General features: G+C 39.2%; 2 protein-coding genes across 2 annotated transcripts in view; both read left to right on the forward strand.

Moving 5' to 3' along the window:
- Positions 1 to 18,663, forward strand: part of ankfn1 (ankyrin repeat and fibronectin type III domain containing 1) — a 56,690-nt gene extending 38,027 nt beyond the window's left edge. Inside the window, exons 7-18 of the mRNA XM_053639561.1 lie at positions 2,631 to 2,825; positions 4,488 to 4,601; positions 4,865 to 4,962; positions 5,886 to 5,976; positions 7,794 to 7,901; positions 12,307 to 12,406; positions 12,519 to 12,651; positions 12,964 to 13,080; positions 13,484 to 13,699; positions 13,867 to 14,033; positions 16,237 to 16,387; positions 18,365 to 18,663. Of these exons, the coding sequence (XP_053495536.1) occupies positions 2,631 to 2,825; positions 4,488 to 4,601; positions 4,865 to 4,962; positions 5,886 to 5,976; positions 7,794 to 7,901; positions 12,307 to 12,406; positions 12,519 to 12,651; positions 12,964 to 13,080; positions 13,484 to 13,699; positions 13,867 to 14,033; positions 16,237 to 16,387; positions 18,365 to 18,586 (1,712 nt within the window). The 3' untranslated portion in view covers positions 18,587 to 18,663. The remainder of the gene's footprint in view (positions 1 to 2,630; positions 2,826 to 4,487; positions 4,602 to 4,864; positions 4,963 to 5,885; positions 5,977 to 7,793; positions 7,902 to 12,306; positions 12,407 to 12,518; positions 12,652 to 12,963; positions 13,081 to 13,483; positions 13,700 to 13,866; positions 14,034 to 16,236; positions 16,388 to 18,364) is intronic.
- Positions 18,664 to 18,705: 42 nt separating this feature from the next.
- On the forward strand, positions 18,706 to 23,497 carry LOC128617353 (uncharacterized). The gene is made up of 3 exons (XM_053640429.1): positions 18,706 to 19,446; positions 21,872 to 22,082; positions 22,788 to 23,497. The coding sequence occupies exons 1-3, from the start codon at positions 19,264 to 19,266 to the stop codon at positions 23,495 to 23,497; spliced, it is 1,104 nt and encodes a 367-aa protein (XP_053496404.1). The 5' UTR covers positions 18,706 to 19,263.
- The last annotated feature ends 2,581 nt before the right edge of the window (positions 23,498 to 26,078 follow it).

A 26,078-nucleotide genomic window follows, 5' to 3' on the forward strand; every position in this document is an offset into this window, starting at 1 on the left:
TTGAGCATTCAATTAAAGCGTTAAAGGAACACTACATGCATCTTTCTAGGTATTATACATTAATCCAAGCACTGCAAAGCTACCACAGTTCAGACCCTCTCTGCGGATTCAGCGGCACCAGATCATGACTAATCTCACTCTCCGACTCCAGCTTTCTAAGCCTTCTAAGCTAGGATATGTGAGGAAAAGTTTATCTTTATATTGTTCTTGTATATGTGACAATAAACATTGTCATGCCTTCTTTTCCCTTTTTTGCAGTCAGCAGAAATTCCTTTCTCTTATAATACATGCATACTGTATATCAACAGCCATCATGGGATGCTTGTGGCTCGGATTTGCTTAACTATGCAGCATTTGTCTATAAAGATAATTGTCCCAATAGACAGTGATATTCTGACTCAGTTCTGGATGTGGTTCTAGGTAATTTCTTTTTTAAAACTCTTTCAAAGACTTCCTGCCAAGAAAATGAGCAGAGCCCTGGCATTTGTTAGTCTGGTAAGCCTCCAAATGTGGTACCTTCTTACTTTGAGTGATGTGATATAGCTATATAGCTGTCTTTCCTGGCACAGTACACAAAGTCACTTGGAGATTTTTGTTCAGATTTTGACAGCTAACATCAATTACCTTCCATCATTCTCAACCCCTAACCTCCCATAGAATCTCCTGTGACTGATTTTTCATTTTTGTTCTGCATTTACGAACTGTCTCTCAGAATGAACGACGGTAAGTTTTTACCTGGCACTGATAAAGACAAACCATTGGTTAAAAAAGTGAAGGTAAGAAAGTTTGCCTTTTCTCATGTTATAATATGTGGAAGCCAAAATAATGATTAATTCCTGTATCACAGCATTCTCAATTCTGATTGGACAGAATAGTAGTTCCAGCAGCAAGTTTATTTTAATATACTTATTTTAATATGTTAGTGTTTCTATAGTAACAACTTAGACAGGAATTTCTATGGCAGACACTCCACATAAACAGATGAAAAATTTGTCTTGATACAGTGACTATTTTCTCCAGTGTCAGCACTTTGACACATCAGACGAAATGTTGTAACTTAAAGTTTCTCGTAACAGAACAAGCTGCATTTTTTTTTTTGTCTTTTTAAATTCACAAAAGAGAAAAAAGAGTGGCTGATGAGGGAATGACTTTTTATAACTGTCAAAATATAAGTGACAACAGGAGCTACCTTGTGTCACTGATGGTAAATGGTCTGCACTTATATAGAACTTTTTAACCTTAGTGGTTCTACAAAACGCTTTATACCGTTTCTCATTCACCCTTTCACACATACACACTCACACACCAATGGCAGCAGAGTTAGCCTGCCATTGTGAGCAACCTAGGGTTCAATGTGTTGCTGTTCAGTGCTTTCGGAATGTGGACATGTGGGATCGAACTGCCAACCATACGATTAGTGGACAACCCATTTTACCCTACGATTAGTGGACCCTACGATTAGTGGACAACCTGCTTCAACCAATGATTAGTGGACAACCCACTTTACCCTACGATTAGTGGACCCACCTGAGCCACAGCCGCCCCATGATGTTCCACAACCTTAAACAAGTACTCTGTGGTCTATGAGTTTAGAACATTGTGGGATTTGCTGTTACTGGAAAATAATACATTTTTATGTGGTAATGGCTCCCCTTTGTGTCAGGCCACAACACACTGTCACTGACACATTCAGTGTACCATAATTAGATATTAGGGTGACCATACATCCTCTTTTAACCGGACCTGTCCACTATTTCGGAACTTAAAAAAGCGTCCAGCCGGGATTTGTAAATTTGAAAATGTCCGGGCTTTAGTTTCATTGTGATGTGCTTATGGTCTAATACTGCATCATGTGTGCGCCTATTTGCATTGCTTTAACCCCTCTCTGTAATTCCCGCCTTCTCGCACACCAATTGGTCGAATATAAAAGGCTTGCAGCATCTGTTGGCCAAATTCCTGCCTCTCAACCATTAGTGTACTCTCAACAACCGCGCAAAGGCAAAGCGTTGTTGTGTACGGCATCAAACAGTTGCTTGACAGTATTAGTCAAAATAATGCCCATGGCCGTACAAGGTCATTTTTAGTCGAAACAATGCCTATGGCCATACAAGGTCATTTTACAAGGTCATTGCTTCGTATTACATGGTCATTCAAATGTGTAAATGACGGTAGAAGGTACACTCATGGCATCTAATATTTTATTTTATTCCATGAACGTTCAAAAGAATGTAGGAAAAATGTCAAACGTGGGCAGATTGAAAGCAATTTATGTATATTTAAGTGATGCTAATAGTGTGCCTTTTTCAGTTTATTAAAGTTGGCATTCATAGTAGAACTGTTTTTAAACACTATTAATCACTGTTTCAAAACACTGCTTACTGTTTTACTTCTGTTCATGATCTATAGAGTTGTATGACTTGTATGTAGCACCATGATCCTAGTTGCATGGTATTTTGTTCTTGTGTATGTGTGTATATAAAACTCAAAAAAATAAATCAGACACTCTAAAGAAAACTGGATCAGTAGACACCGAGGTGAAATAAACGAAGATTTACTATAACTGTAGATGCACAGATGCACTCTGTGAAATCCGGCTCAGTGCTTTGATTGAGTTGTCATGTCTTTTTCAGTTGTGAGTCAGGAGAGCCGTGAGGCTCATCTCTCAGTGCTGGTGCAGGAAGCTCAGAGGCGAGCGAGCGAGCTCTCCACACAGGTGATGAGAGAGAGCCTCAGTCTGGAGACATCAGACAAGGAGAAGCAGCTCAAGGCCTGGGAGTGGAGATGCAAACTCTACAAACGCATGCGCACTGGATTTGAGCACGCACGTGAGAGCTTTACACATATTCTCCTTTACAAGTGATTACAAACCTGAAAGAGGTGAACCTATTTCCTAACAGAATTTCACATAGCTTTACAGTACAGACATGGTGTGTTTTTAAAATAACCCTGACAAGGATAGCGACACACACATATGGACATTCTCTGCTATGCGGATTATGATTAGCCCTAATGATTTCAACTGTTGAATATCACTGACCCAGAATCCTATCCACCCATGTAATAGTAATTTCATTTGTATGCCTTGGCTCAGTTTGATTTGTGGTTATAACAATTTTGGAGCAGTGTATCGATAACATATTCTCTGGCTATTCAGGAACAATCTAATTCCCTCGAATGGCCCTTGTACCTTGATGGTATGGAACGCTCTCATGGCCAACTGAATGCTTGTTATATCAGCCTGCTTTTGTAGTCTTCTCCGTGTAAATGCCTGCCAAGGCAGCTATTACAAATCAGTCAAGCTATAGCACAGACCCTCTCAAAGATTGCTGAAAGATTTCCCAATTCTCAAAGGAGGCTATGAAAAGTGTTTCAGCCGAGCAGAGTGGTGTTGTTTGTAGCGCAGTGTGCCCTGGGTTACAAATTGCTCAGTGAATGCAGCTAGAAAGAGATCAGATCACGGATTAAGATGCTGAGGAAGAAGAGAGGACTATAATCTTTTAAGTAGCGGATGTATTCCCATGGTCATTCTGGTCATTTCCAAATGCAGGTTTAACAATGAATGCAGATGTCACTGTAAATTGTAACCTTTGAATGCATGTGAAGGGACCCATTTTGTTCCATTGACAAAATCCATTTTATTTTTCAAATGAAAAATGGCAGCCCAGTTCATGAACAAAAAAAAGCTTTCTATTTGCTGCCGTAATCAGTAGAGAAGAGAACATAAACAATAGTTTTTATTCACCCACCTTCCGAAATTTAATCTAGTCTCCATCAAAATTGGCTTCCCATTCTGCAGTTGTTAATAGTAACATGCTCACAGCAATCCAGATACCAGCATGATGTTAACTTTCAAACCACTCTGAGTCATGCCTTGGCTGCCACTTCACTTTACAGCATGATGGCATTTAATCTACACCACAATGACATTATTTACTGGATAATCCTATATGTATCATTCTTCTGTTTATTAGATTTATATTCGATTGCTGCTGAATACAATGATGATTTTCTTTAGCATCATTATTTATCTTTACTTTCTGATAAAACAAGACAACAGATGGTCTGTTTTTTTTCCCCATGGTAGTTCTCTCTTAAGGTATGTATCAAGCAGAGATCAGTTGTTTTCCTGAGCATAGTTTCCAGAAATAAATCCGACGTATAGTGAAACTTGTGCACACTGATTTGTTGTGGTGTTGTTGTTTTTTTTTTTTTTTTTTTAAATCAAGCCTATCATTTGGTAACACAATTTCATGATGAAGTGTTATACTAACTGATCTTGTGGATATTAAATGTCTTTATACCAGAGCATTGTTGAATTTTCCATACTGATGGGTCAGAAGGTGTTGATTAATTAAAATTTTCTAAAGCATTTGTGACACACGAGCGTAATCTTCCATTGTGCTTTATTCCTTACATACGTTATAATTGGTACCCAGCAATCATTTGCAATCTATTTCTTATTGGACTTTGAAATTTGGCTCTCACAGAGGTTCCAGAGACTCCGACAGCTGTGCGTTTGACTGTGAGCAGCAGCACATCTCTTACTGTCACATTTCAGGAGCCAGCCAGCATCAATTCAGCTGTGGTTACAAGATATAAAGGTGAGAGTTCCCTCTTCTGTATCCTGAGTCTGTAGCAACAACACAAACCAGTTATCAAGGAAAAAAAAAAAATGTCACTTACAATAGACTTTTCTCAGTATATTGTCTATGTATTTTTGAATAAATTTATGCATAATAGCCCATAGCACTGTTCAGAACATTGTTTTGCAAACAATGATGCAAAATTCTATTGTTCCTTTTTTTTTGTCTTGAGGTAATCTGTTCTCACCTGTTCTCTTTTCTATTATGCGGATTTCTGCCAGTGGAGTGGAGCTGTCTGAATGACTTCTCTTTATTAGCTGGAGAACTGATCCTTGAAAATCTACAGTGTCTTAAATGTACAATAACAGGCCTTACAACGGTAACTGGAAGAAGCAAAAAAAAAAAAAAAAAATGATGAAATGTTCCAATACTTGTTCCAGTCCTTGTGTATACTGTATCTCTGATTGCATGTACTTGTACGATAGACAGTTTTAAGGATGCAGCCCATCAATAAGATGTAGATAAATCAGTGTATCGCTGTATCAACGTAACATCAATGTAGATAAAAGTCCACAATTCCTGTCAATAATCAGTCCCTCCAGGATTGCGTGATTTTGCCATCGCAGAAATTAATGCAAAATCAAGCAAACTCCATAATATTCGGCGAAGCTTGCAATTTCTCTAAATTATTGCAGATTTCTTTTCAGATTTGGGCCAAAACGCATTATGCGACATCATCACAACGTTCCATGTGATGTCAATACAACGTGCATTCAGCCAAAGCCCTCTTCAATTCACGTGCATTGAACACGAGTACAGCTAAAAGGTCTCATTTACCAACAAATATCATGGTGCAAAACAATTTAATGCAATTGCAATTTCACCAATTCAAGTAGTTTTCTGCAAAAAAAACCCAAAAAACATTTTAAAAAAACCTGCAAATTGCATCACAAATTTAGAAAAATGCCGCAGCAAATTCAAGCATTTTTGGCTGTAGGAATCACAAAAAAAAAAAAAACTCCTGAAATCCTGTATGGACTGAGTAAAGGTCAAGCATATATTAGTAACTCTTTAGCCTTCGAGAGTAACTGTTATGTGAAGACATTTAGCTAGGGGGCAGGATGTAGGTATGTCTAAATTAGGCATAAATTGGGTTAAAAAAAGAAAAACATTGGTCAAAATTTGCATTGTAAAGCTTACAAAATGTAGCAGTTAAAAATCCCATGTGATTTTGATAAGAAATCTCCAATAATGTAATTTTATTGCAGCTGAAGTAAGAATGTGTGTATGTGTTTGCTGCAGGGGAGGCAATACTATGTTCGTGTATCTGCCTACAACATGAAGGGCTGGGGGCCATCACAACTCGCTCAACCCCCTTGTGCTGTTCCCTCCAGTAAGTGAACACTGTCTGAACACTATCTGTCTCTGTAGATATCATCCACAGTCGTGATGAACTCAGATATGATGGAGGATGTCGGCTTGAGTGCAACACAGCTTTAGGTTACTTTTGCATTTAGAATGAAAAATAAGGAAAAGAGGAATGTTTTCACATGCCGTTTTTGTTATATATCCTTGAATATAGAACCTATGCCATTTTATGACTGTCACGACTTACATGCTTCACAATGATTTTGCTATTCATCGTGTCTGGCCTCAAGGTGCTTCTTTAAAAGTGGCACCCAATAAAAAAGGACAAATCTGTCATTGCTATCAGAGCTGGCTGACTATGCATTAGCAGATAGCAAACAGTTCATTAGAAAAATGACTGAGACTCACTGAGTGTTAAGATTTGGCTGTATAACTGTGATGTTTTGTATCGCTACAGTTTTTATTTAAAACCTTCTGTGAAAACATGATCTTTAATGCTTAATGATAAAAAAAACTGTTTAATGTTGTTTGCACTGCACACACAGGGAATCATTTGTCTCTTAAAGTACTGTTTCTAAATTGTGGGCTGTGAATCTCGAGGGGATCGTTGAGTTTTAAACACCGCTTGGCAAATCTGATTTGGTGGTCTGCCGTTTTATGTTCGCATGAATTTGTCACGAGGCGTAAGCCCGCATCAAGTCCAATCAATGCCTCCATTTACAGAACAAAAGATAATTGTTCTTGTGTGTATAGAGTGACAGAAATGAATATATATAGTACTGTGCAAAAGTCTTAGGCACATGCAAAGAAATGCTGTAGAGCAGAGATGCCTTCGAAAATAATGAAATGAAATGTTTCTCCATTTTAAAAAATACTATAAAGAGCAGTAAACAGTAATAAATGAAACAATGGTGATATTTGGTGTGACGACCGTTTGCTTAAAAAAGTATTCTCAGTTAGAATTAGTACAGTTTTATAAGGAAATGAGCTGTAGGTTTTATTGAGCATCTTGCAGAACCAGCCACGGTTCTTACGGAGACTTTGACTGTCGCACTCGCTTCTTATTTTTGCAGCAAAACCCAGCAGTGTTCATTGTGTTTTTTGTCTGAAAACCACTTAATATTCTGCTTTCTTTATTGACATACAAACATTTTTCTATAACATTTAATTTGCTAGTTTAGTTTGGATGGTAAATTTTTTTGCTAATCACAAAACATGAACAATATGCAAAATTATATGCAAACTGTAGATTTGATTCGTACTTACTCGGTCATTAAAACACAAATGAACTGCACCAAATACAGACATCTTGTCTGCATCTTGTCCACTAACAGTATGAAAGGCTCTCTGTGAATTAGTCATTGCAAATGAGGCACACTGCACAGAAGCCCCCATGAATTGGTTTAAAGCCTGGCTAAAAGTGGATCATCCACAACAACATTAGCATAATGCCTGATTATCTAAGTAACTGGATTGAAAATGTTAGTAGAAGTATCGGAGCTGGAGTAAAATAAGACATTTGCACAGGTACACATCAAAATAAACTCCCTGTATTTACAGTACTGTGCAAAAGTCTTAGGCACCCTTTTTTTTGTGCAAAATTTGTTATAGATTTTTATTTTTCCAAAAACATTTTAGATTTCCAAACATTCGTTTTCCAGCACAAAACGAAATTTTTTTTGTTAAATTAAATTAAACAATACAAATTCCTGACCAAATATTTAACGTTTTTGTGGATTTAAACACTATGTTTATACTAAGTGCAGATGGTTTTTCAGGGGGCAGAATAACAGAATCTCTGAGGTATAATTTGAACTGTGTGTGTGTGTGTGTGTGTGTCAGATTGGAAGGAGAGCGATGGTAGAGAGTCCCGGCGGAGAGGGCACATTGAGGCCATGGAGAGACTACTCCAGCAAGTCCGTGCCACACACCAACACTACAGCTGTGCAGGTACAAACACACACACACACATACACACACACACACACACACTCTAGGACACTTACTCATAGTACACGTGCAAAGTTCTTCCTGTTACGTTCTCACTCACTGACTCAATCACTTCACATTGTGTGTGCTGTGGTGAGTGAACATTTTTTTGTGTTTGTCATAATTGCTGGTATTGATTTAATAGTTTTGTGTTTCTGTCTGACGTCTGAGCTAGGAGTAGCTCTCTGTGTGGTCTTAATGTGCGCTTTAGAATCGTATACTTTTTTTATGAAGTAATGATTTCTTTTTTGTGTGGGTACTGTGGCTTAGTGGTTTGCCTCGCACCTTCGGGGTTGGGGGTTCGATTCCCATCTCCGCCCTGTGTGTGTGCAGAGTGTGCATTTTCTCACCTTGCTTCGGGTTTCCTCTGGGTGCTCCAGTTTCCTCTCCTAGTCCAAAGACATGCACTGTAGTCTGATTTGCATTTCCAAATTGTAGTGTGTGAATGGGTGTGTGAATGTGTGTGTAAATGTGCCCTGCGATGGGTTGGCACCCCGTCCAGGGTGTCCACCTGCCAAGGTCCTTCAGATAGACTCCACATGAGTCTGTTTTCTAACATGTGTTATAAGCAACAAAAAAGAAATGCATCGATCCATCCATTTTCCCTACCACTTATCAACCCTGTGCTTGATAAGTGGTAGGGAAAATGGATGGATCGATGAATTTCTTTTTTTTTTGCTTATAATATGTTATAAAACAGAGTCGTGTTTAAGTGTACGAGATAAAACCAAAAGCCTTGTTTCCTAAAATATACTCAACAAGTCATTTTCAAGGTTGAGTCTCAGTCAACATTAAAATCTGGTTAGCCCCATGAATTCTGAGCTTATATTCAGTTATTTATTTAGTTTAATATTCAGCAGTGACTACTGTGAAAGTAATAAGAAAAGGAGTATAGTTAACAATACTAAGAAATGTATTAGGAACACCCTGGATGGGACACCAACCCATCACAGGGCACAATCACACAAACATTCACACACTACGAACAATTTGGAAATGTCAGTCAGCAAGTCTTTGGACTGGGGGAGGAAACCTGATTACCCGGAGGAAATCCCCAAAGCAAGCTCAGCACACACAGTGCGGAGGCAGGATTTGAACCCCCAACCCTGGAGGTGCGAGGCAAACATGCTAACCACTAAAACATACATGCATCCAAATTTACTCATAGGGTTTTGCCATTCTGAAATTTTGGCTGAAATATTGAGACCTTAATTTTTTTAATTCATTATATTATGTATATTATATTAATAATTTCATTATATTTATTCATTATATTTATGTACATTATATTCATCATTTCATTATATTTGTTCATTATATTTATGTACATCATATTCATCATTTCATTATATTTGTTCATTATATTTATGTACATCATATTCATCATTTCATTATATTTGTTCATTATATTTATGTACATTATATTCATCATTTCATTATATTTATTCATTATATTTATGCACATTGCATTCATCATTTCTAGTGATGAATATTTTCAAGCCAGTTTTATTTATTTATTTTTTTTGCATTAAAGAGAAAATAAGCCAGTGCTGGCTGTAGTTTGCTTTACAATGCCTGCTCTCCCACGCTGTTCCAGAACATCGTGGTTGCGCAGACACGCATCCTTTCTGTTGAGTTTTGATTGTACTGCAGCTATAAGAGGAGTGACATTACTTTGAAGAGCTCAGATGGTGAATGCAGAAATGACCTCATGCTCATCAACTGTGTTTTTCATCCAGCTTTTTGTTGCTTTCAGTCGTTCCTTTCTTCTTTTTATTGTGTTTTTCATCTCTTCTTTATAACCCTCATAAGACTCTCACTCTCTTCTCTCTGCTCACTCATGAGGCCTGCTTTCTGCCTCTTTGTCTTCCTGTTCTTCCTCTTTACGCCTTACTTTCTTTTGCTAGATTAGCTCAGTATTAGAGTGGAAAAATGTGTGGAAGCGTGCTAAAAATGTTTTCAGTCTGCGCTTTAGGCATCCAAAGTACTGTGAGTGTGCTGTCTAAGCCGCGAGCAGAGCTGCCGGGAGAGACAGGAGCAGAGTTCATGGAGATTGTGTACATAAATAATCTTTTAATACATTTATCCATTTTGGATTGCACACGTTTATGCGGCTGAGCTTGCATACTGTAGCTTTGTAAATCAGAGCGCAAACACCTTTCCAGATTAGGGAGGCTGGATGCTGTCTATACGTGAGAAGCGCAGTGCCAGCTTTGGCCTTTTGCCTACTCCCTAATCCAGAAGTCGAGGAGAGGGGCATAGAGGAGTGTTGTTCACTGTGCTGACAGTAGCTCAGAGCTCACAAACACCAACTTCATTAGGCAGCTATGTGGGCCGCCACTGGCGGAGAGTGAGAAAAAAAAGTCTGCATCACTCATCTGTTTATGAGTCAACATATGAGTCAATGATGTCAGGGGGGGATGACTGCCAGAGTCTCAAACAACATTATACTGGATAATTGATTCTAGAAGAAAAAGACTATTTGAGAGTTGTTTATGGTAAGTGTTTTTCCCCCCATCGCAATTCGTGATGTTTAAGGACTTGCACTGAAATGTAGAAAAACAGAAAATCGCCTCCCACTACGTCTGACAGAAAACCCCCCTCTTACGTTCACGCTTCAAGTAGAATTAAGTTTTTAGAGCTGTCTGATTTTGAGTGCTGGAGACATAGTACTCTCTCACGTCTGTTTGTCTCACTGAGCTTGTGTGTGTGTGTGTGTGTGTGTGTGTGTATGTTTTCTGTGCTCACAAGCACACATGCTGGAAGAGGTTGCTGTATTTACTCAGTTTATTTTTGGAGAGATGGTGTTTGAAAATAAATCTGCAAAATTAATCAGTGCTGGGACAATGCCACCACTATAAAAACCACGGCAAAAAAAAATGCTGCTCATTTAAGGGGAGGTTATCTTAATTTATGATGTGTATATGTGGAGCTGAGAGGGTGCTCACAGAGTGAGGGGTGTGTGCAGTACACACAGCTCTCTGTGTTCCACATGAGACACAGTGACACCCACACATACTCACACACACACACACACACACACACACACACACTCCTCCTCAGCTGTAAGCTGCTACTGCGAGAAGGCGCCTGGAAAGTCTTGCTATGGCCGTTATGGATGAGCTTGCGAGCTGCACATATGTTCAAAAAGCTTGTTCTGACCCTCACGAAATGACTTAGATGTAAAATGGAGAAATGCTACCAGCAGCGCTCCACTCAGCTCACACACGTTCTCACTCACCTCTTTTCATGGTTACACACCGTGCGTACAGCAGACAGATGGATTGCCAAGTCATTAATCAAACATGATCCATTTTTTATTTTCATAAATGAAAAAGCATTTCTATATTTATTCGGGGTGACAGTTTGGCGGCACAGGAGGCCAGTGCACTCATGTCTTATAATCCAGTTGTCAAAGTCAGTTAACCTCCAGAGCGAGAAATACAAATTCAGAGGCTGAGTTATCAGCACATTCAGCAGTGGCAGCAGTAGCCATGCTTACTGTGAGCTTCCCCTGTGCTAATTCACTACAGCTTTCTCATGTGCTGGACATAAGACCTGTAGTGTCACATATGGATAAGTACCGTGCCATTGGACGGTGTATGTTCTGTCCTTAAAGTTAAAGCAAATAAATCGAGCTGTTGAAATAAATGTCCTTCTCAGTGTTGTTTTAATTAATTATAACAACAAAATCATAGACATAATGAAGGTCTTATGGGGTTCGTATTGCACACGAGTCCATATGTGGGCTAATAGCGGTGTATAAATGGAAAGTTCCCCCTTGTCCACCCCCTCCCATGGAGACAGCGAGACTAGAGCTAGCGTGATTAGTCTTGTGGTGACTGGGTCTTTCTGATGGCCACTTGCATGCTGTAAACAGCTTCTCAGCCTCCCGAATTGTTCAGTCTGCAGCACTGTTTACATGGGGGGCAATTATGTGACGCTTAATTTCATGAAAACAGGGTCGTCTGAAGATAGGCATCACTGAAAGGACCACTGATAGGACCGCATTTGAAGCAGGAGATACGCAGCTCAAAAGTTGTAGATAATACTTCTTTCTGTGGCATGACCCTCCTGACCTTCTCGATTTAGCAGCCCTGAGGCTCACTCTCACACGATGCACCTCTGTTTCACCCATTTTTTTGTTTCACGACACACGTACACCTTGTGCTGTCTTAGTCAGCCTTCAGACCTGTTTGTTTTATGTTTTGTAACAGCAGCACAAAAAAGGTACAAAAGCAACTTATTACATTGCTCTACTCAACCTTCTTCTTACATATCGTGCTTCTGTTTATTGTTCAGTTAAATGCTTTTGCTTTCAAAAGTGCGTATGTGAGCAGTGACCTTACTTACCTTCACCTTTCAGACACTGCGAAGCTGCAGAACCCCAGTCGCAAGCAATCCGTCTCTAGAAGCCTGAAACATCTCTTTCATTCCTCCACTAAATTTGTCAAAACTCTCAAAAGGTCAGTATACTTTATGTGCTTAAATCAGCACTTATAGTGACATGTGTTACTGCCTTCTGTCATTCTGGGTAATCCCTCATGCACTGAGTATGTGCTCTCACCCGGGCTCTAGGGGGATCTACATAGCCGCGGTGTTTTATCATAAGGACAGTCTGCTGGTGACTAATGAGGATCAGATACCCATCGTGGAGGTGGAGGACTCCTACAGCAATTCCCTCATGCAGGACTTTCTGTGGTTTACCAAGGTATGACAAACACTCCAGCTGACCGCTAAGCCTGGGTAATGGAAGGAGCAGAATGACTCTAGTTAAGTAATGGCACGTTTGTTGGTATTTTTATAAGCATGGATTATTACACAATGACAGACATGTCAAAACATTCCGTGAAGGTGTATTCTATTTTTAAATGATAATATTAAAACACATTAATGTGTGCCGTTCCGTTCGGCTCAGTGATTTATTATGACTGTACAATTAATCCATTAAATCTGTCAAAGCAAAACTAAGTTCCATTGGTAGTGCATTTAATTTTCCAATGATAGTAAATGTGCTTTATAGCTTTCGTGTATGTGGGAGGATGTCCGATGGCTCAGGCAGAGCATGGCTATTTCCGCCTCGTCCTCGTCCACACTGCAGTCCAGGCAGAAGATGCTGGCTGCCGCCGGCCAACTACAGGTCTGCCAGCCCTCAATTAGCCTCTCTAGCATCTAATTACCCTAATGCAATTCTACTCTCACAACACAGTAATTGAATTGAGTCTGAAGAGCCACAGTGAGAAATTTTGAACTTTTTTTTTGGGTTGGTTGGTTGGTTGGTGCACATGTGTAGGCGGCTGTGCAGTTTGTGTGTACAGGCTGTGTGAAATGAGGCAATTATAGCTGCTGCTCCCTAACAGTTTGAGCTATTTATTCCAAAGCCACTCATGATTAAGAGCTGACTCTTACTGCACTGTTGTACCCACTTCTTTTGTTAGCATTGTAGACCCACTGAGCACATAAGAGCACTGTTAAGCCCGTATTATAATATTCTAGAGTACATGCTTTCATAATCACAGCTGTGGATCTTTCTGTCCACACAGAACCTTCTTGGCACGCACAACCTAGGCCGCGTCCACTACGAGCCTATTAAAGACCGCCATGGCAATGTGCTGCTAGTGACAATCAGGGAGATGGACAGCTCTTATTCCTTCTTCAACGGGAAGTGGATGCAGGTGTCCAAACTACAGAGCCAGAGAAAGTCTCTGTCCACCCCTGAAGAGCCCTACGCCCTGGACATTCTGCTCATCACTATACAGGTACAACTTGACTTTGTACGGTAACTGTACGATTAAATGGGAAGTATAAATTTTTGGCAAATACGTTTAGGTTTTTTTTTGCACTTCGCTAATTTGAAGCCAGAGCATGTTTACAGTTCAGATGACTATAATGAGTGAGAGAGCTGATATGGACAATGTGTCAACAGGATATCCTGGCGTATCAGCGGCGAAGTCAGCACCGTCTTTCTCCAGGCCTGTATCTGGGCTACTTGAAGCTCAGCAGCTCTGTGGATCAGATCAAGGTGCTGGTCCCACAGCGAACACCCAGCATGCTTTGCCATTCCAGGATACGGGACAACTGGAATGTCTCCAGGTTAGCTCCATATTTCATCCATATGTCACGCTCAAATCTGTATATCTGTATTTTTCACAGAAATATAAGTTACTTATTTTAATCTTGATTACATTGATCTCTTTTGTGATTGCATGTAAGCCTAGTGCACACTACATGATTGTAGCCACTAATTTCCCAGTCGTTGACTAATTTTGGGACTACCCCCACAGCTCGGCAACTACTCGCTGCTCCTTTCCCGCAGAGACTGCTCATGTATTGTGAACGGTTCAGCAACATGATTTTCTCAGTCTGCAAGTGTTCACCACTTGCTCCAAATTTTTCAAGTATGTTCCATTTTCTCAACGATGAATCACATTCTTTGAACCCCTCTGTGACTAGTAGCAAGAACAGAGCTGAGAAACAGCCAGTGAGTGTCCAGAAAGAAATCAGATTCATCTGATGAAATGCACAACAGCTCCCTGAATCTAGTTTATCATCCATCTATTTGTGTGGGATGGCAAGGGCAAAATGTAAGCTCAGGAATAATGCCTTCTGTAAGAAATGATTTAGTATGTTATACCTAAATTGTTTTGCTGTTGGGAATAGCAAAAATAAAATCAAACACAAGCTGATTCCTGGTGAAGCACAGTATAAAAATAGTTCGTTTTTTGTACTATACCTCCAGTTCTTTTTGCAGAACAGACGTTCCTCGCTGCTCGCATCTCCCTAGTATTTCCTCCACATTTTTCTCTATTTCACTTCTTTCTCGTCAAAGTCACATGATACACAGCTCTCACATTTATTTCTGTGAATCCAGTGCACTCATCTTCAATCGAAGATTGTGTAGTGTGTGACCTTCGTATGCAAGTGATAGTGATGGCTTTAATGCATTAATGCACGTAAGACTTTTAGAGAAAAAAAAAATCTAAAAACATTTAAATAATGAAATGAAGTGGCAATGATAATGCCATTCAGTCTTATGTTCATGAACCATATTAATACCATGTTTCCACATTTCCATATTTTCTGCCTTGTTGATGAGGATCATACTAAAAATAAACCTATATACATTTATTTTTGGAAACAGAGCAGACAGAAGAAAAACTCAGGTAGTTTGTGATCAGATTAATCAATGAACCTCTCATGTATTAAGTGTAATATTCTCACACACCCAAACAAGATATGTGTATGTCTGATGAATAAGTCCAGCTGTACACGCTGTGTAACACAGGACCAGACAAACAGATTCCTCATTGGTACATTGCATAAATGAAGAGTGCATGTGCCTGTAAAGATGAAATATTGAAACATGTCAAAGCGCTGGCTTGTCATGGAATGCTCCCCCTCACCACAGGAGCACATACTTTCTTGACATGGTCATTTTTTATGAGCAAAACAAAACTCCTGTTTGTTTTTGTTCGGTAAAGGAGCTATTTATTTATTTTCATCTCAGGTCATGTTGTTGACCCCGGTAGGTAGGTCCAGACAGGGAGAGCATTATCCTGCCGCTCAGTGTGGTAGTAAAACTAAATTTACTATGGGGCTGGAGCGTTGAAGCTAGCAGGAGGCTCACACAGGATGATGCCCACTCATGGCTTGAGGAAAATCTCTGGAGCAAAGAAATTCTCTTTTTTCCACCAGCTTAGCCCCCACACACTTATTTATCATTATGAGCTACACCAAAGCACTCCTTATTACACCATCTGTGGCTTATCAGTCTCTAGCTGTGCTGATGAGACACAAACGTTAGACGAGAAAAGAAGCAGTGGCAGGGTTTTTTTTTCTCAAATGTCAGACATTCCCAACTCTTTCATGCCAAATGGTAGTATTCTCACTGTTAAATGCCTTGCATGCTAGAGATTATAAGAATGAGCTGTCTGTTACCCTCTAGGCATCCACATGTTCTCACATAGCTTTTCTATAAACTCTGTAAAGCATCCTGCTCAGTGTGAGGGTGGCACAAACGGAACTTTCCCACATTTTGTGTTAGAACGTTCAGACTGAAAATAATGGGGTGTCTGGTGGTTGGTAGCATTTTACTCAGTCTCTAAGCCTTCACTCTGCATATCGTGAACTGGTGTGGCCCCTTAACTGCTCACTTTCTTTTGGAAACTCTGCCGTCATGTAATGGGAGTGTGGAGTGGCACAGTCTACAGTGGGCACCTCAGCAGAGACAGATGTGTCAGTAGCGTTTTTCCATGTGTCTGTGTGTCTTTACTGAGTGCCATATCTTCCCACCCAGAGATGAGTGGGAATGGTTGAATACTCTGTCTGGCCCCGAGGAGGTGGAAAGAGCAGATCAGGCAGCAGACTGCAACGCTCCCTCGCTCTTCTGCGAGCTCCAGACAGCCATTAAGAGTCTGCTGCACCAGATCAATCTACCTCTGCACCAGGTACTAAACATAAAAAGGTGACCTTTATTCTGGTATATCAGAAGATCGATATACACCACAGGAGCACATATAATAATTTTATAGTGAGGAAGATGTTTGAATAGCATCCAATTCTATTAAAAATGTACATTTTTGACTCTGGTGAATAAACTTAGTGTTTGATCATGTCTGTTAGTTGCACAATGAATGGCTGAACGCACTCTTCAACTGTAACATGACAGATTTCTTTGTTTGTTGGTCCCCTAATGAACTACAGAGGTGCCAACATCTATGGCTTAGGTGTAGCATTTACAATTTCTGACCTCTTGCCATGGAGATAAAGGAGACAGCTGTAAACTACACAGCTCAGCTGAAGCAGTGGTCTGTAAACCTAGCAGTAAAGCCAATTTACTGAATTCACTAGTAATGGTTAGTTTCAGTTCATGCAGACTTTATCTAGGTGAACTCTGACCTGTGAATTCACAAGCCTCTGTTTTCTGGGCTTGTGAATTCATATAGAAAAAAGAAGAAGACACGACTGTAGCGTCTTTGGTCATTAAAAACTGGAGGAGGTTCTTATTATTAAGTAGTGCACACACCAGATTACGTTTCAGTGTTTTCTTACTGTTGCTTGGAGCACAGCTGGGGAAAAAAATCTCTTCTCATCCTTGGATTTTTTTGGTAAAATAATTTTTTCTCTGTCTGCCTGATAGTATTTTCTTGTAAGCAATGTTGGCACCTCTGGAACGATGAGTAATTTTTGGGAGACACCATTTATAAAAAGACTCACCATTCACCAATTCTAGATGCATATACCTGAATACTTCAGCATTTTTAATCTAATCTCTATCCACCATATTTGTAGCTTGTCTGTATATCACTGAAAAGAATTTCTGTGTGTCCCTGTACTGATAAAAGAACATAAAACCTGTTTACTCGGTACAGTCCTATAATGGAAGCTTACTGGTATGTGTCCATGTCCAAGTTCACCACCCTGCATGTTATTCATGCCACTGGAGAGCTCAGTGTATGGCACTGAGTGTCCGATGCAGCAGCAGCAAAGGTTTAGCAAAGCTCAAACAACCAATCAATCAAGGGTAGACTTGTGTTCATCACGTATGTGACGAGCTACAATTCACCATAACCAAATCCATAAATGCATGACAGTTTTTGTACTTCAGTGATAGACATTTAAAATGTGTAAGTCTATAACTTTTCATAAAAAAATAAAAAAATAAAAAAAAACATTACAAACTTTCACAAACAGGAACAATGCAGTGAACCGTCATTATAGGTTTCTGCAATGTTTTTGTGGCATCTTATGTGCCGTCAGTCCCACACAGTTACACTGAGTAACACATAAACACAAAGAACAAAAAGATCTTTCCTCTGAAGAATGACTAATTGGGCAGATTTAAATCTTAATGAACAAATTCTTTTGAATAATTTATGTTTCCCAAAACTGTTTATTGCTCTTAGATTTCCATTATCAGTACGTTTTGAGTAAATATCCGGTTCTTTTCTCCGAGTAATGTATTAAAATTCCTGTCTCTGATAATCAACCTTACACTCCAGATGTGGTAAATAGAGATTAGGCTGAAAACACATTCAGTATTTTTCTGAAGCTGACATTTAGGCTTTGTTTTCTAACTCTATCACGCTGGAATAAATAGCAAAAAATCTTAAACACTACACTGTGCATATAGACAGTGTAGGAGAGTAATATAGCACATATGCAAATATAACTCTTACTTAAATACAGGGAACATATAGGAATATCTAGGAAATATTTTTGAATTGCATTTGTCTTTGCAGCAGTTGAGAGTTAAATTCAGCTCATCCTTTAACTGCACCCATGTTTACTGAAAAGCATTGCTTCTAATTTTTGTTGGCAACTAAGATAAAATGGCCTGCCATTGTTTCACTTGAACTGAAAAATGTGTGTGTGTGTGTGTGTGTGTGTGTGTGTATTCCTTTGTGTGTCTATTTCTTGTACAGGCTAAGCACTTCCGTCTCTACACACAGGAGGTGCTCGAGTTGGGTCACAATGTGTCCTTTCTTTTGCTGCTGCCTGCCTCAGACGCCGTGTGCACTGCCCCGGGCCAGACCAATCCCTACACACCCCACTCGGGCTTCCTCAACCTCCCTCTTCAAATGTTTGAGCTCGGTACACTGGCTTCTGTTTCAAGCTCTACAATATTAGCTCAGTTGGCCTTATAAAATCCACAGATTCCTTTCTCCCCCAGACCAAATCCACCCCCCCCCCCCCCCACCCCCATGCTCCTCTGCGTCCAATCACACTCCCAGCGGAGCCTCACTAAATCACACAGACCCACAAATACACACGCTGGCAGGGGAGCGGTCTGCTTTGTGGCTAGCCAAATACCCCCCTCCCATCCCTGACTGGGTGAAAACGAAGAAAGGTTAAACATGTAATCGATATTGTAATTGAACCAGACCTGTGCAAACACCACTAAATCATTTTTATTTCAATCAAACCTGTGAATTTGTGTGAAGAAGCAAATCTTGTTGATGTGCAAAGCCATGCGTGTAATTTAGAATGCTCAGTTACTTGTTTAGCAGATGGTTTGATGTTATTTGGACAGTTTTGAACAGTCCTATTTGAAATATGATTCTGTAGCGCAAATTATATCTAAATACATGTATAAACCAACCAGCAGATTTCCATTAAAGGCAAGACTGTTCAAAGAATTGTTAATATTCTTGGTAAATTAATCATAGCCTTGCAACATACTTGAGTGTTCGCAAGATAATTTAGAAGGATTCTGTGTTTTTTTTTTTTTTCCACAGCATAAAACTGACTAAATAACCTGAAATTTCTATAGCTGGCTATGTAATACAACATTACTGAATTACTTCTCTTTTTTTCTCTCTCCATGTCTCTCTGTTCAGTTCACTTCTGTGCATATAAGGAGAAGTTTATTAGCCTGTACTGCCGCCTGTCCTCTGTGCTTGACCTGGACGCCTTGATAACCCAGCAGGCTTTGAGAGAGGCCATTACAGATACTGAATTGTCCATTGCTAAACAAAGACACCAACATATACTTGACTATATTCAGGTATTACTGCTGCACACTGGGCTTCACCACATCCTTATGTAGTTAATGTCTTTTTTTTGTTTTTTGTACTTTCATAAATTTATCACACATCTCTGACTCCAACGACGCCAACAGTGAGATTTGACGAAACATGATTTGTTACAGAGTGGTGATGGCTGTTACACGTATTCCCAGACACACCGAAGTGTGCGAAATGTCAAACTACGAAAACAACTTAAGCTAATAATCCAATTAGAATAGTTTATTGATGTTGTAAAGTGTAACTACTAGACATATAAACTGTAAAATGGCTTGTTTTTCTTGTGTAGAAATTTCAATACAAGCTTAACAGAGTCTCACTACAGGACTTGAAAGAGAGCTGTCTGTTCAGTGCACTGGGTTGAAATAATCCCTCTTCGCCACCACGGTCTGGACTATTAATTGAGATCGACCACAAAACCACAAGAGTGTTTGTGTGATGTCAGATCCAAGAGGCTGTGGAAAAAAGTGGCACACTGACCGCAGATTACACACTGCCTGAGAGTGGTGAGGGGAGAGAAAGAATACCAATCAATGCAAGGAACTGCGTGGCCTATGTGTAGCTATGCAATGTGGCACCAATTAGCATAAACATTATAATGTTCCACAGAGGAGCATGCAAAAAAAGGGCCACATCTGTCAAAATGGCACATTAGCACAAAGCACTTAAGGTTCCTCTCTTGTATGAGAGATGGATTTTTCCACTGTCAGGTCCTGTCAAGGAACTAATGTAGACTGACCACAAAAACATGCACTTTATATATTTGAGCCATATCGTGTCATTCAGAGATGAAGATTCCATGACATATTTCTTTTCTTAAGTGGGAACCTCAATCTCTTAATTTAACAGATTGGCTATTTTACTTGGGATAGGTTCAGTGTGTCATCCACTAATTCATCAAAAGTTGTCACTGATCATCATAGCTTTGAAAACTCTTGTGCAGCCTTTTAATATGTGGAATTTTTGTAATCTCTGAATCATTTCCAGTCAGCAACAAGTACATGATGGCTCAGTGTTACGGACAGTGCTTGTTTTAAATCAGTTTAAAAAGAAAAAAAGAAACGCTTGGTAAATCTTTAAATGGCTTTGAAATCATATTGAATTGAGTTAGGAACAGAAAAATAAATCCATTCTGAAATGCAGAAAACGAATGCGCTTGAATGGACTACACCATTCTTTGAGTACTTTCCCCCTTTTTGCTGCAGTATCTCCAAGCCATCATCACAATGAACACTGATTTGTTGAATTGAGCTCTCTCACAAGTGAAAGCTGCCCCTTCCATTTTATTTCACTTGTTGTATTCTAGTCCCTCCTTTTGTCATTAGAGCACCAGCATACTTTCCAAAGCAGTCATCCTTTGGTGTCAGACCTCATTCCCATAAGTTGAATCTCACATGACATTTGCAAGGAGGAGTTCAAATTGCAGCCTTTTTTCATCTCCCCTTCCTTTTTTTTCTCTACATTTTCCTCACCATTCTGAAATGGGTTCCTTGTAAATACAATTGCATAGTAAGTTTCAAGAATGGAAAATATGAAAGTGGGAATTGAGGAGATTCACTGTGTGGAAGTCAACAGCTCTGATTGAAAACACATTCTGCTTCTCACTTTATTTTAGCATGGACTGAGGTTTGTTAAACTTCAAGATTCAAAGAGCCACTCTAAGGCATTCAATTTTAATATTTAACAATAATAATAATAATTAAAAAAAAAGACTTAGTGGCATCTAATCAAGACCTTGATCATTAATGGCTTCTAGCTAACATTTTTTATTAGAGATGTTATTTTTGTGCCACTGAAAAAAATGTCAAAAGTTTTACACTGAAATAATATTAATAGTATAAAAATGTATATAAATTTGGAAAGTTGAATCTGCTTTGACCTTACTGAGGGTAAAAAACATTTATGGGTTGATATCTTAATATTACACATTGGTAGATAGTCCATTATACAGGGTCTCCCAAAAGTCTCCATACATAGAGGACTATGTTAGCCAGCACCATGTCAGTTGTGTCTTCATCAGTGGATGTTCGTGGACGTCCACTCCACTTTTCTCCACTTCTTGTCTATTTTATTTGTTAATAAGTTTGGCAACAGTGTGTGATGTGCTTGCCATGTTTCCTGTTAAAGGCCATCGCAACCTTATGACAGCTTCCCGATCCAGCCATGAAAATGATTCTTCTTTTGTCAAAGGCATTCTTAACGACTATCTGAAAAAAAATATATATTTCCCCTATGAATGGATACTTTTGGGACATCCTGTTAAGGGGGTAACACATATTAACTCCAGATAACTCCAGATAAGCATCATCCAAAGTAATGTTTTTCTCTTAGAGCCAGTTGTAAATGGAAGAGCAATGAACGAAACCTCTCTTTTCACGATGGCATTATTAATGTGTTGTGTCACAGCAAATGGATGAGATGTGGCGAGATATCCGGTGGATCACTGATGCCCTGCAGTATGCCCGTTATAAACAGCCTCTGGGCGGTGTGCCCATCACGTGGCTGGTGGATGCCAGTTCAGAACCCGTAGCACAGAAGTACGACTCCATCTCCTCAAACGCAGACTACCTGCCTACTCCCTCTCCCTCACCTGAGTTAAGAAGAAAGGCTACAGATGGTAAAACATGTTTGTGATAATATATGTATATCATATATATGATGGCATTTAATAATTACATTTTTTTAATGAGACATCTTACCAGAGACTTTATGCAGGTTATGTTCTATCGAACTGATATGTTCTAATAAGAATTAGTAACAGACCACAGTAACAATAACAGACCACAAATGCAACATCAAATCAGAAAACACAACAGTAAAACCAAAAAAACATCACAAATGTGAAAACTTCACAGCAATCTCAGGAAAATGTCTTGCACTTTCTAGTTTGCCTAGTGAAAACAGTTCAATTTGAATTTACGTATGTTATTATCGTAAGGAGTAATTCTTTCTTCAGTGTTCACATACTCATCTTATTAATGTCAAGTATTCTAGCATATTTTAAATAACATCATACGAATGTCCTTGATAAAAATAAGCACAAAGTATTACTTGATTAATTTATGCTCATTTTTCCTTTTATTGTAAACTCTAGCTCTCTGTTGCTGCGGTTTCACAGATTGACACATGCTGTAGCCAATCACAAAGAGCACACAATCTTCAATACAGACTTTCCCTTTCCATATTGAGTTCATTTTGACATGTTTCTGATTTTGCTGTTATGTTTTTTTCTTGTTAATGTGTTTTGAACTTATGGGCCACTATAGTAATGTGTATTGTAGATTATTTATTTCTTGATGAATTTTTTTACGCTTCATTCCAGACTCCCAGGCGGTCTCAGACGAAGAAGGCTGCTCTGAGGTCTTTCTCCCAACAGACAGCGACTATGACTCCAGCGACGCTCTGAGCCCACGAGATCTAGACCTGGTTTATTCTTCAGCCCAGGATCTATCCCATCAGGCTGTGCACACACTAAGCGGCAGCGCCCCTGACGTCCTGCAGATGCACGACCTCAAACCCAGTGCCCGCTCTAAGTTGATGCTGGAGACTGAATCCTTCACTAAAGACCTGGAGGAACTGTCCCTGTCCTCTTACTCCAGCAAATCATCAGAAAAGATGTCCCGCTACAAGCGCAAGCTGCTGTCTAGGAGCCAGCCCCAGAGGAGCTGCTTCAGCGGAACACATCGCTGGCTGAGGGTCCAGAGTGAGAACCAGACTCCTTCACTTTCAGAGGGGGTTTACACTCGGCAGAGCGAGCTGGACCTGCCTCTAGAGCTACCTGTTTCTTTCCCACACTCCTCCTACAGCATGGACGAGTGGAAGGGCAATAACAGGGAGAACAAGCCCACTGTGCGCAGGATCTTTGTGGAGTCGTGCAGTGAGACATCCCCGAGCAGAGACGGTGCCAGATGGCCAGATGCGGTGGATGAGACACATGGAGGAGCTGCAGCAGGAGAGACGACAGCTCAGGAAGTGGACTCAGATGACCAAACCAATGAGCTGGTTTCTGAAATACTCAGCAGCACTCTTTAGAATGAACCATCCAGCGTTATTGTATGTCATGTTGATGTGTTTTGTCATGTATCACCACCAGACAGCCTCTGTGAATACAGTTATGGCATGCAGACTTTCTGTGTTGTAGTATGTGGAGAAATCTTCAATAGAATGTGCAGGACAGAAAAAAAATAAGTTGCTGGTCAACTCTGTAGGACTCATAGACTGTGGCTATGACTGTTAATATACTTACTATTAATGCAACCTGAAATAACCTGCTGCTTTAACCTTTGAACTTGAAACTGCCTCTGCATAGACTGATATGACAGGTGAAAGGTGAGAAGTAGTACTTTAACTCCCAGTCTTTCTGATCGGCTTTCCGATTCAGCCCTTACGTCTGCGGTATTAACGTGTGCCTGTGAGTTAATCAGGTGTAAGTCCGCTTCCCACTGGCACACACTTAATCTCACCTGAAAAATTCATTAGCGTCGGATATAATTTTAAAAAAACTATTTTGTCATGATCTGATGGTGCTGAATAAAAACAAACAGTTCACATTACTAAAATCTGCCTTTCAGACACATATAAGCCATTGAAAATGATCATAGGCTTGGAATCTTAATCACCTAATCTATCAAATGACCTTTATAAAGTCTTAATCTTAAGTGACTTGTCCACTGTATTTCAGAAGCTATAGTTAATGAACAAGCAGAGGTCCTGGATAACAAACGACTCGACTTGCATTCTGTTTACCTCTTCTGAATAATTTGTGGTGTACATTTTTTTTTATCTGAAGTGTCATCAGTGTGAAGTTTCTCTGGGTGATCATTAACTTGCTGGCATTAAAACAAATCAAAACCACTCACATTTTATGAACAGGCACATAAAAAGAGCACTTTAGAGACCTGTTTACATCCTCTGTGCAGCAAATGCAGGTAAAATTTATCTTTTTGTTCTCCTGTTGGCCCTAGTAAAAAAAAAAAAAAAAAAAAAAATAGCATCACCTTATTTTATGTTTTGTTTTTAATTTTGGTACTGGATATTTGTACCACTTTATATGAAGGGCATGCACCACTTTTTGTATAGATGTTTGTAACTATAGTAGTAGACTAGAAAGGATTACTCTGACTCTTGGTGAATTCAAATCCATAGAGATTTTAAGTGTATTTAAGAGATTTTATCAGTACTGCACTGATAGTGGGGTTGTATACATTCAGCCATGATACATCTCTCTGTAAATTTCTAATGGCTAATCCATTCAGTTTCAGTAGAATGGACTGGACGAGTCAGGCCGAAAAAGACAGCAAGGGCAGCTTATGTGAGCAACATTGTGAATTTGTCTGTTGCACTGTTATGACTTGTCGAACATGCAGTGTATTACAAATATGTATTTGCATTTTCTACTGCACTTCTGTCCTTTTAAAGATATTGAAATGGTTTCATCCTCCCAATTTCTGTACAGTGATGTCAGCCGAACTAATGATGAAATGCACTACTTTATTGTGTGTGTGTGTGTGTGTATTTACAATATGTGTTCTGCCTGTTCCCTAATGAATGAATCATTTAAGTAAAAATTCACTGCAGTTACTTTTGTTTAAACAATTGTTTTTCCAGATAAGGTTAAATAATAAATAAAGTCTTTTTCATGATACCTTTATACTGTGCACACAGCAAGCCAAATGCATTGAAGAGCATCATATCTGTATATTTTTGAATTATGCATTTATTGATCCAAATAATATATTTGTGTATCATATTTTTGACAGTTGTTGTCTTTTATCCCTGTTTCTATTGTTACTCATTAGCTTTTGCAATGTAACTGAATCTCACCATGTGGCAGATGTGTTTATGGAATAAATAAATCGGAAGTAAATCACCAATTCATTGTAGGTATGCTATAAAGTGGTCTTTGTCAAACAAAAGATAATATCTCAAAAGTACTTTTGAGATAGAAAGTCGTTTTCTCGACAGGAGTCGATTTATGAATGTTGGTACCTCTAAATGTATTATGTTCTAATAACTATATATATATATATATATATATATATATATATATATATATATATATATATATATATATATATATACTGGACCTTTTTTTTTTTTTTACGATTTCTGGTGTAATATTTTTGGTGTAAGCTAGTCTAAATTAGTTTGGGGCAATGGTAAGATGCATCCACTACTGATGGACTCAGTGATATCAGATGGAAAAATCACTGAGTGTCCAAACCAAATGAGAAAGGGAAAGAGGTCAGGAGGGAGAGTCTGTGTATATGTTTGCATTTAAAACTGAACTGACCTTAAGCCAGCTACGGTGAAACCATAGCTCGTAAATCGAGCGTTCAAATTGGTCTCCTGTTAGATCATCAAAGGTCTCGGTGAAGAATTAAACAAAAACAAATTACATTTTTATCTAGCTGGATCATGAAAGAATCAGGAATATTTGTGCCTCAACCTGGGAGGGCCTTTTGATCCATCAGTAAGATTGAGTGCACTGAGCACTTTGCATGGAGTATTCAAGACCACTGATGCTCATTGTGACGACATGTCAAACCCCATTTCTTCAGATATTTCCATTTAAGACAAAAGGTAAATAGACCTGCTAATGAAATAATTCAGA

This window comes from Ictalurus furcatus, chromosome 13 (assembly GCF_023375685.1).
Source record: "Ictalurus furcatus strain D&B chromosome 13, Billie_1.0, whole genome shotgun sequence".
NCBI classification, from domain to species: Eukaryota; Metazoa; Chordata; class Actinopteri; order Siluriformes; family Ictaluridae; genus Ictalurus; species Ictalurus furcatus.